Source organism: Cephus cinctus, unplaced genomic scaffold (assembly GCF_000341935.2).
Source record: "Cephus cinctus unplaced genomic scaffold, Ccin1 Ccin1_scaffold0778, whole genome shotgun sequence".
In the NCBI taxonomy this organism is placed as follows: Eukaryota; Metazoa; Arthropoda; class Insecta; order Hymenoptera; family Cephidae; genus Cephus; species Cephus cinctus.
The window spans coordinates 32,585-42,929 of NW_014333381.1; the positions used below are offsets into that span (position 1 = coordinate 32,585).

At 40.8% G+C, this 10,345-nt stretch overlaps 1 protein-coding gene across 5 annotated transcripts in view; it reads left to right on the forward strand.

The window, feature by feature from the left end:
• LOC107270487 (protein numb) overlaps positions 1 to 10,345 on the forward strand; it is a 23,630-nt gene extending 13,285 nt beyond the window's left edge. For 2 of the 5 annotated variants that reach the window (XM_015745545.2, XM_015745542.2), the window contains exons 2-9: positions 3,062 to 3,226; positions 3,315 to 3,386; positions 4,039 to 4,302; positions 4,402 to 4,588; positions 4,694 to 4,951; positions 5,555 to 5,809; positions 5,926 to 6,422; positions 6,504 to 10,345. In XM_015745545.2, coding sequence (XP_015601031.1) covers positions 3,089 to 3,226; positions 3,315 to 3,386; positions 4,039 to 4,302; positions 4,402 to 4,588; positions 4,694 to 4,951; positions 5,555 to 5,809; positions 5,926 to 6,422; positions 6,504 to 6,806 — 1,974 coding nt within the window. In that variant the 5' untranslated portion in view covers positions 3,062 to 3,088 and the 3' untranslated portion in view covers positions 6,807 to 10,345. Of the gene's footprint in view, positions 1 to 612; positions 692 to 1,189; positions 1,436 to 3,061; positions 3,227 to 3,314; positions 3,387 to 4,038; positions 4,303 to 4,401; positions 4,589 to 4,693; positions 4,952 to 5,554; positions 5,810 to 5,925; positions 6,423 to 6,503 lie in introns of those variants that run through there. The other 3 variants (XM_025087869.1, XM_015745544.2, XM_015745543.2) reach the window with 3 other exon arrangements.

Here is a 10,345-nt window from a genome sequence, read left to right on the forward strand (position 1 = left end):
AGCGCGTGTGTGACGAAATCATACCTGTAAGAGAGAGAGAGAGGCCGAGAGAGGTAGAGAGTGAGAGAGAGAGAGAGAGAGAGAGAGAGAGAGCGCGTGTGTGACGAAATCGTGTCGAGTCTGATGATTCATTTTAGTTATTCATTCCCGTTCGCATTCTACTCGAATTATTTTTTCTCTTCAGCATTTAACAAAGAATGCAACTCAAGGATACATTGTATGAAGACATGTACCGTACCGCGACTCCAAATACAATATAAACAGTGGCCTCATTGATATATAACATGCGTGTTAATTATTCGCTAAATTACAAAGTATCGCGGACATTGGTCCGACTGTCACAGGTCGTAGGTTAAAGTTCAATTAGCCAGGACTCGCATTTTTATTACTCCGATTACCCGCCGCAAACCAGAGCTCACTGGTAGAGATCGTTTAATTGCCATTGTAGTAAGAGAAGTGCCGCTTCCTTCTATCGTAGGACATTGAATGCTATATCGTTCTGTTGTACATACATCAATGAGAAATATAAGGATTGCCACACAATCGCGATTTATTTAACTATGCCAGATGAGAATTCAGAGGCATTGTTGTTGTCATAGGATAACGATGCTTCTGCCTGAAGCTCTGGCATACGTTTCCCATCATCCACGACGCACACCCACGTGGCCGTTTACGTTCTAACGTAGCATAGGTAAGCCTATTACCTCGCTAAGCAAACACGATAATCCGATTGGTTGTCGAGAGTGCTTACTTTCGCACGTTTTAACCATTAATGACAACGGACAGTCGCTCGATTGGAAATGGGCCCCTTACGTGGTACGCCGGACTCAATTGTGTAGACAGCTTGTGTTTTCTCTCTACTATTTTCATAGGCTGGTATACGACGAGGATGTAATCTCATTCATTTTGTTACCGGGGGATGAAAAGTGTCGGTAGAAAAAAAATTAGTATCACTGTCAATGTCAGTCTGATAATTCGAGCCCTCCACTCGAGCGATATTAAGTGGGTATGTATAAGCCTTACATGCGTTTTAATCGATTAGTATCGATACCATTCTGGGTGGGGATGAAATTGAACAAATGTCTGCTTCACGTGCATCCTGTAAGTGAATTAATTCGCGGCTGTCTCTCCGTCAGTCAGCACTTTTAGCCAGTTCGTCGTCACTCGTTGATTGTTACTGGTCGAAACCGCGATGTCTCTTGTTCAATCCGGATATATTGCCCGTTCCTTTAGCTACGAATTGTTAGTGCTTCAGCCCGATAAAAGGGTGTTTCTGTATCTTTTTGGTTCACTTCGCGAGGACGCGTGTTATCGATTATAATAAAGCAGTGCATTGTGTCGATAAGATATTATCGTTAGGGCGACAACCCCCCGGAAAATAACTTTCCTGGATTAAGATACCGTGACGCGGGGTGGCAGCGACGTTATGACTAGGGTAAGAATAAGAACTAACCTATACCGTTATACTCGAACGATATAAAAGAACCATACAAAATGATACCCTTGATATGTTATTTGAAGTTGGGTAGAATAAGAGTCCAAAAGTTGCCAAGACGTGAATTCCCTTTTAAATTCGATTTCTGTACGAGATTGACATACACGTTTACCATTCACGAGTCAACAGAGTGATCAAAGTGATTTTCTATGGTGCAAAAAGAAATTTAAATGTTATCTATGCTTTCTGTCGTATAACGTTAAATGTCAATCGTGATCTAACGTGAGATCTGATGCTTCATTTTGTTCTTCAACTCCTGTGCAACTACAATGCGATTTCTCTTACCAAGAATGGATGACTAAACAATACCTGATGATATCTGTATAATTCACGTTTCATTGTACGATGTATATATTGAGTCTATGGTGCGTGTATAATGCCGTCCTCGTATTCGTTACGCATGTAACGTAATTGCGTGGGGTACTTCGTGCACCCTATTAGTACGTAATATTAGATGATTTAGAATGCACTCATGTTTCTAGTTCCTGAGCCGTGATAGTGACCCGACTTCCTTTTGCGATATTGCCTTCTTTTCTAATCCCGTCTCACTCTTTAGAGCAGGGGAATATGCGATCGACCCGAGACGCTGTGGGCTCTTGATTTGGCGGTTGCGCCAGGGGTGCCAATTCAGGGGTAGATTCGTGCCGCGGAACTAGGGGAGGACCGGAGGGTTCTGATATAAAAGAATCCTTGGGAACCAGCTTGAAGATTCGATCACAGGCTCAAAGCCGTGGTAACCTTGAAACGGTTCTTGCCAAACTGAACGTTGGACAGTTCTCTTTTTTTTTTTTTTAAGTTTCAATTATTACGCATTGTAGTATATCTTGTAGATTATACCGATGACATGTTTTTTCATGATGTATTTCAAGACGACGGTATACGTAATGATACGATCTGTAAAGTATACTACGTGTACAGAGGTAGTCGCGTCATGCCTACCGCCTGAAGTTAGTTTTTCCATTTGCTCTCTATGGTAGAGCCATATTCATGTGGTGGATTTGTGGTGAATGACTCTATAGATGTTACCCCGGCTGATTTTGACAGCGATTGACACTTGAATGTAATATATTTTTATAGCGCATACATACAGTGGGAGTTTTTTAATATTAAAAGGCAAATAATCGCCAGAGATCCGTTAAAGATTGATCGCAGCACGAATCTCATGACCTTCAGTTCCAATTCGGTAGACGAAATATTACGTTTGATCCCACCACCTTCGTAAATCCACACGTGCATGACCTATTAATATTCCATCACCCTTCGAGGGGGTGTACGTACGCCATTAGGTTGGCTACGCGTGGTATACATGCGTGCCGTAATGTTTACGCGTAAAGAACTCGCCTGTCAGAGACAGTAGTAGATCGACATATGGGAAGCGTGCATGGGTTATCACGTGGGAAGAGTTTTGCGATTGTGGGATCAGCATTATTTTTAAAATATCTTTTCTCCTCCCGTGAATCGATCGTTCGTCCCTTGTATCGTGGAGGAAGTAGCTCTCGTGTCATGTTACTTTATGAAGTTTGGTATACCTCACTCATTTTCTTCGTTTTTTTTTTGCTTTTGCAGAAACGGGAGAGATCGCCCGGAAAGAGGATGGACAGACTCCGAAGGAGCTTCCGGGACAGTTTTCGTCGACGAAAAGATCCCCACGTGCCAGAGTCTAGTAAGCCTCATCAGTGGCAGGCCGATGAGAGCGCTGTGCGTTCTGCGACCTGTGCCTTCCATGTAAAGGTAATTTTATTAATATATCTGTAATTTGTTGTTCAATTGTACGTACTTCGTTGGAAGAAATTCTATTGAATTATATTATTAATTACAGTACCTGGGATGTGTCGAGGTCTTTGAATCAAGGGGCATGCAGGTCTGCGAGGAAGCCTTAAAAGTATTAAGGGTGAGTTCTGTGGTATCTTCGGATCTCTTAATAGTTTGTTTGTTCGACCAGCCGATAGAGGTGTTTATTGTGATGTACCGTGAGAAAAATTCAGTCACATAGCATATCGAGTTACATGGAATATAATTTTGTAGGTTTTTTGGCTTTTTTTTTTTTTTGTATGTGTCAGGTAAATTGGCTGACGTTAAACTCTGAGTATTTTACCAATACAGAATGATATTCTAAATTGATATTCAGTTACCTCGGCGAGACTGTTGAAACTGTTGAAATAGAAAAGGAACGTTTCATGCTTCCATGATTCATCGAATATCGAAATGAAACAAGAATCATTTATATATGGAGAATGTGATCCTTGTCTTAAATATCTCATGGTACCGGGATACTTTTTGCATATTAAAGTTTATATTTAGACCTTCTCGCTCATCTCCCACATAGACAGAAGCGAGTGTCACTGCAAAAGAAACGATCCTGGCGACGTTTCAATTTTAGATACACTTTACGATTAAAAAGTATTGCATCCTAAGTGATGCACGTTAAACGAGCGTTGAACTGCTCTAAAAGTTATATATTCCATCCTGCCATTGTTAAATTTAAAAATATCAATCAAAGGCAGTTAAAGATCAATCAGTGTTATCGATCATTAACGTTTCAGAACTCCAGACGAAGACCCGTACGTGCAATCCTCCATGTTTCCGGTGACGGGTTACGTGTCGTGGAAGATGAGACAAAGGGGTTGATAGTGGATCAAACGATTGAGAAGGTGTCGTTTTGCGCCCCTGACCGAAATCATGAGAAGGGATTCAGTTATATATGCAGAGATGGCACCACGAGGAGATGGATGTGCCATGGATTTCTGGCACTGAAAGAGTCGGTAAGTTCCAACCCAGTGGCCTTCTCTCAGGAAAACGTCGATAAGGTAGGAGGGTAGTGACTTACCCTTAAATGAACCACAGAACAAGTTAATAAAAGTAGTTTGTGATATCTATCGAGCAATGATCGATTCTCCTTTTCACAGGGTGAGCGACTGAGCCACGCAGTAGGCTGTGCTTTTGCTGCATGTCTCGAAAGGAAGCAGCGTAGGGATAAGGAATGCGGAGTTACAATGACATTTGACTCGAAGACCTCGACCTTTACTAGAAGTGGTAGCTTCAGACAACCAAGTCTTACTGAACGGTTGCAAGACACGCGTGAACGTGCCGTAGGTCAGTATCTTAATAGCTGTAATGCCTTAGCATTAATGTGTCTTTAAGGGAACCGTCTCAATTGCCCTATCATCCATCTCGAATTTCATTAATTTTTTATTATAGATGTGCCACCAGTAAAACAAGTGTATAACCCTTTCGCCATTGAGAGGCCACACGCTACCCCTTCGATGCTCGAAAGGCAGGGTTCCTTCCGAGGCTTTAATCAACTGAGCCAGGCTTCTCCATTCAAGCGGCAACATAGTCTACGCGTAAATGACTTACCCAGTAATCTTGAACGCACGCGTAGTCACAGCCTTGAACCAACGGATCTTTCAAGAATGCCACCCAGTATGTCGCACAACGTACCCCAGAAACCTCCAGGTGAGAAGCCTTTGAGTTATCTTGTGTCCATGAACCTCTGGGCTGTGCTGAACAGGGTTTGATTTTGAAGACTCTGATCTAAATATAAAATTGTATAACGCAGATACTCTAAGGTCATGCAATAATCATGTACTCTTGTTCTCATTTCTTTTTGCAAACAGAATTTGAAGGATATGACGAAGGTCATTACTCGTTATGCTCATGATTGATATTGCTTGCTAGTGTTTCCTATGTTTTACTTTTATTCTAATAATCTTTATATCGATCGTGATTATACCAAAGCGGTTCATCTGAATAGTTACTCGTCAAGTTGGTAGTTCCTTACATGAATATATTTGACACCTCGGTAGAATTTTCCTTGTTACTCGGTTTTGGGCGATAAACTAAAAGAAATTGTACATTGGATATTTCGTACTATTTAATATTTTACACAATCCTCTCGAAATCGAATTATCAATCCAATAACTCATTAATATCACGCATCCGAGAATTCAAGCATGTTGTTACTGTAGTTACTATAATTGTTTCTTGTTGCGACGCGCACGTTGTTTATGGTGCGCAATCAATTCAGTGAATGATACTTATGGGATTCGTTATTTCCAGTGAGTCCAATACCAGAAATATCTCCTGGCTGTCAGGACAGCGTGTCCGCAATGTGTCAGCAGCTCTCTCGTGGACTTTCTCTCCTGTCAAGTAGTGATGATTTTGGACCAACCGTTGCGCAACGTACTTCACTTCAACAGCACCTATCTCGTGGTGTTTCTCTATTACCTACCAACAATGATTTTGGGACAACAATTTCACAGGGAACGTCGAGTCTCGTTGCTAAACAACTTTTCACTTCGACCGATCCAGCAGGTACGAAATTAGAGTATTGTATGATTTGACTCAACGTTGTCATTTGATGAATTTAGTTTTTATTGAATAAAACTGTGTTACTGTAATCCTGTAAAATTGTATTATGCTTGTTTCAGTAAGTAGCAGTGCTTCCTTGAATGATACAAAACTGCAGAACGGGTTGAACGTGAATAGTTGTAACAACAATAATAACAACAACAATAATGATGCAAATAATACAAACAATGTAGGACCCAGCTGGCAAGATTCACAGACCCCCGTTCTTACGGCGAATCACAGACTCACTCCAATTCTTAACAGAAGTTGCAATCTGAGCCCAGTGCTTCCAAGAACAAACGCAGCAACTGTAGTAATGAGCACCCCTGCGTCAGTTAGTACTGTAGGAGTATTTGGTACGCCACCAAATGCAAGTCCTGCATTTAGTTCAGCTTCCACTTCGTCCTTGGGTAGTGCATCAACTCCTGCCATAAATCGTTCGCCGATTCCAGTCAATTCCGTCACCCCCGTACCCAGTTCCGCAAATGTCAGCGTAACTTCATCATCGCCAATTCCTCCAGTAACGGCTGAAGAAGCTCAAGCACAGATTGGCAGCACTGTTCAAACTAGTGGTTCGGTAAGCTTAATAATAGAATCGCTTGAACATTTTATGCTTCTTTAACTGCACTGTTCATTAATGATCCTTTGTTTATGATAGGTGCAATCAGTATCGACAGCACCCAGTTTACCAAAACCCGAACAGTGGTTAGGTAGCGTTACTGGGTCTGTACCACCTGCTATACCACCAGTTCCACATATTCCGCGACGTGCTCCACCACTTCACGCTAGAGCCCATTCATTAGGATCAGCTGCACTAACTCAAAGTGGTAGACCTGGACCTTCGGATCCTTTCGATGCCGAATGGGCTGAAATAGCTGCGAGGAATCTACATCAATCGACGGCAACGACGAATCCATTTATAATGCCCAACGCCACGCAGGCTTTTCAGGTGCAATTGTAGCGGCAGGAGTTCACGAACAGCATCGCCAAGTTCTATCGAACGAACACATAATGGTGACGATTGCTCGTCCGATTGCGTTCCGAGTCCTCGGCTGATCGAAGGTACTTCCCGTAAGAATGCCATCATCATGATACTCCTGACAATGTCAATACCTCGATGGGATCCCTCGGGAAACGATAGTTTCTCGAAGTAGCGATTCGCAAGCGAGTAACGCGACGATGCTGACGTGGATCGTTAGGAGTTTATTCATGCGGTAATCTAACTGTTATTGTACGCACAGAAAAGAAGCCTTCAAAAACGGGCAATATTCCATAATGAAAAGATTACGTTAATGGAAGAATCCTTGAACTTGAGTATATTGATCTAGTGATGAATTTCCGCCCGTAGGTTACGTAGATAACGGGTAAAAGAAGAATTTATTTGAAGGATTGTTGTGCTAACGTATTGCCATCAGTGGTATCGATAATATTTATTATACGTTAACGTTACCACGGAATAAAGGAACAAAAGTAAAAGGAATCTAAGGATTCCTTTGGTAGTCTAGGCTTTCTCGAGCGATTATTGTCGTTTCTGCATGATACACAATACTATAGGCACGATGATTATACTGCACAGAGACTCGTAAAAAAATTTGCACCAATTTTACATAAAAACGATTAGTGTCACGTAGTGATCGACGTACGAATAAATTCTTGTAATCGTACATAAAAATTGTAGACTGGACAAATGAAGAGAATGGATCCTTCCATGGAGCGGATACGGCCGAGTGACCAAATGCGGTATATTAATGTCGTCGTGGAATGTTTCTGCAGAAATGTAATTGGGATGAGTGTGAGAATCGAGTTTTATGCAGGCATAACATCCGAGGACTGTGATACGCTGAAAGAGGCCAGTACTTAAAGCAGGGGTAGTCTGAAACCCTTTGCTGGACTAGAATAATATTGCTCAAGGTCGTCAAGCGTGGCGTTCGGGAATGTATTGTGGGTCTGAGTCATCAGACAGTCATGCAGACAGACAGGCAAAAGGATAAAATGAATCCGAGAGCTAAGTTAATGTAGGTGGAAGAATACACGGTCAGACATAAAAGCAGAATACACATAGCTACTTAATTACCGAATAAATGTTGAACTTAGAAAGAAGTACGTCCTATAATATCGATGTCTATCATAAATACGGTCGAAAATGCATTTAGTGTAGTACATGCCATGTGCGTTGAAGATTGCAGGATTGAAGAGAGAAAGTTATTCAGTAAATTTTATGTATATGGTCATTTTCACTCAAATAACGATAAAGACGTTGACTGGTTCTTCGTTATTCATTTTTCCCTACTGGCTGTTATTCGAGTGAGAAATGCCTTCATAGTTGTTTCGTTCGTGTATTATAAAATTAGATTGAAACAAAAAGAAACAAACGTGAAAACACGCACGATGCGGTTAATCAGAGTATTGTAAACCTTATTGTAATCGTTACGAGGAAGATGAGATGAATGGGAGAAAGGGTAGACTGAAAGAGAAGATGAGTTTAAGAAAAGGAAGAGAAAATAAGAGAGCGAGAGAGCTTACTCCGATCCTATTTAAAAATAATAGTTAATGACAAAATAGTATCGAGTCTCGCAGCTTTTTGCCTCGGTTCGTTGACATCGGCATCCCTCTTGGACCTACATGAGGATCGTGATAAAAAAAAGTAACAGATTTGTTAATGAAAAAATTGTGCAAAAGGATTGAGGAAAATGAGAAAATGGAGAGAAAGTAAAGAATCGAGGTGATATTGAACAAGCCCGAATAATAGAATTCATAAAATCGTTACTACACGAACAAAGTTCGATCGTCGGTCCATTCGCGATGTTAATAATACATTGTAAATAGAATAGTTATTTAATATATCATGAGAGTAGATATTAATAAAAAACACACACCGAGCCAGCGAGAACCCGATTAATTAAATGAACAAAGATGAAACGATCTTTATTAACGGGCTTGGCTAGATGGCCCGTAATGAATGAAATATCAAGTCGAAATCGACGCAGCAATTCGTTACGTTACTGAGCACGCAATGAACGTAGTATTAACATTCCTAATAGTATTCCTTATTTTTCGATTCTCTCACTAACGGACCTGGTTTTGTTTAGCGTCCATGAAGCCAACATAGAACCCTGGATCTTTCCTTCTCAAGGCAGGGCTTCCGAAAAAAATGTTTCTTTTTAATCCAATAATTTTCTAGTGTTTCGCGCACTAACTTTCTTCTTATGGCGTTCTTTTTTTCTTTTCTCTTTGGTTCGTGTCATGTCACAGCTTATTTTCCTCTCTCATTTCCTTGTACGTGTTATCCTGGCGCACTTGCGATCGAAATTTTGAGAGATGCACACCTCCGTTTCAAGCACTTCACACCCCATCGTACACAAAGGTCTTTAATGGTGTTTAACATGGTGTCCTCTTCCGGTGTCGGAACGTAAGTGACGAAATCGGAATGAAGGAGCGTCTTCAAGCGTCGGGGATCTTGTTGAACGAGATACCTATTAAGATTGTCGTTCATTGAGAAACTGAACAGGTGAAACTAGAAACGAGTCAGGTTGGTCAGTCCTTGTTTTCTTGTGAATAAAGAAATAATGACATTGAAATGAATGAAGGAACGGAGAATAAGACGAGATGGAGTAATAAAGAATTTATATGGGACAGTCGGCACAAACGAATGCCCAGGTACTTACGCAGTGGTACTTACTGAAACATTGATAATTGATGTACTTAAGTATAAAATGTAGCTTGCTAGTTGGAGGGAAAGATTATGGTGGAGAGAATGTTTATTTTCCAGAGGAAATGTGTACGTTTAGGTTTATCGCGTCTTATCTTTGTTAAGTGGACGGGGAACATGTATATATCGCAACGTAACTGTATTCCTCGCGACGCCAGGTTAATGTAATTAGCGTTTATCAACGGTATTAAGCTACTTAAAACTCGGTTCTTCTTCGATTTGAATTGATGGTGAAGGTACAGGAATTATTGTCAAAGCTGGTGTCTGTTAAACTTTGCACACAATGGTGCATTTCCATGAGAATAATTGTATCCTTGTACTTGTTTTTTTATTTTCTGTTTCCTTTATTCAAGAAATAATTAAGTTCGTAGGAATCGAAGCAGATACCAGTTGAGACGAGAGTGAGTCGCAGCACCTTGTAAAAATTCGATAAATTTGCCAATCGATTGATCGATACTGGCACGGATGCAACTTTTGCCAGAACCTTGGGACACTTGGAAGTGAAATAACGTGGGAATTTATTGAATCCGTTAGAAGGTGCTGAGATAGGATTTATGATGAAGTTCAAGCACGTCGAAGTAAAATGTTACATGCTTTTTGCTAATGGCTGCCAACTGGAATTCGACGTGCAGTGCTTTCGCAGTTGTGTTGTAAATAATGTCACCGATCGATTCCTTAATCATTTTATGATTTAAAGCGTGTACATTTCGTAAAGTCTTCTTGTTCATTTTACAATGTATAAGCCTCTGTAAAGATACGGTTTATTATAATATCTGTTGTGATTACGAAAA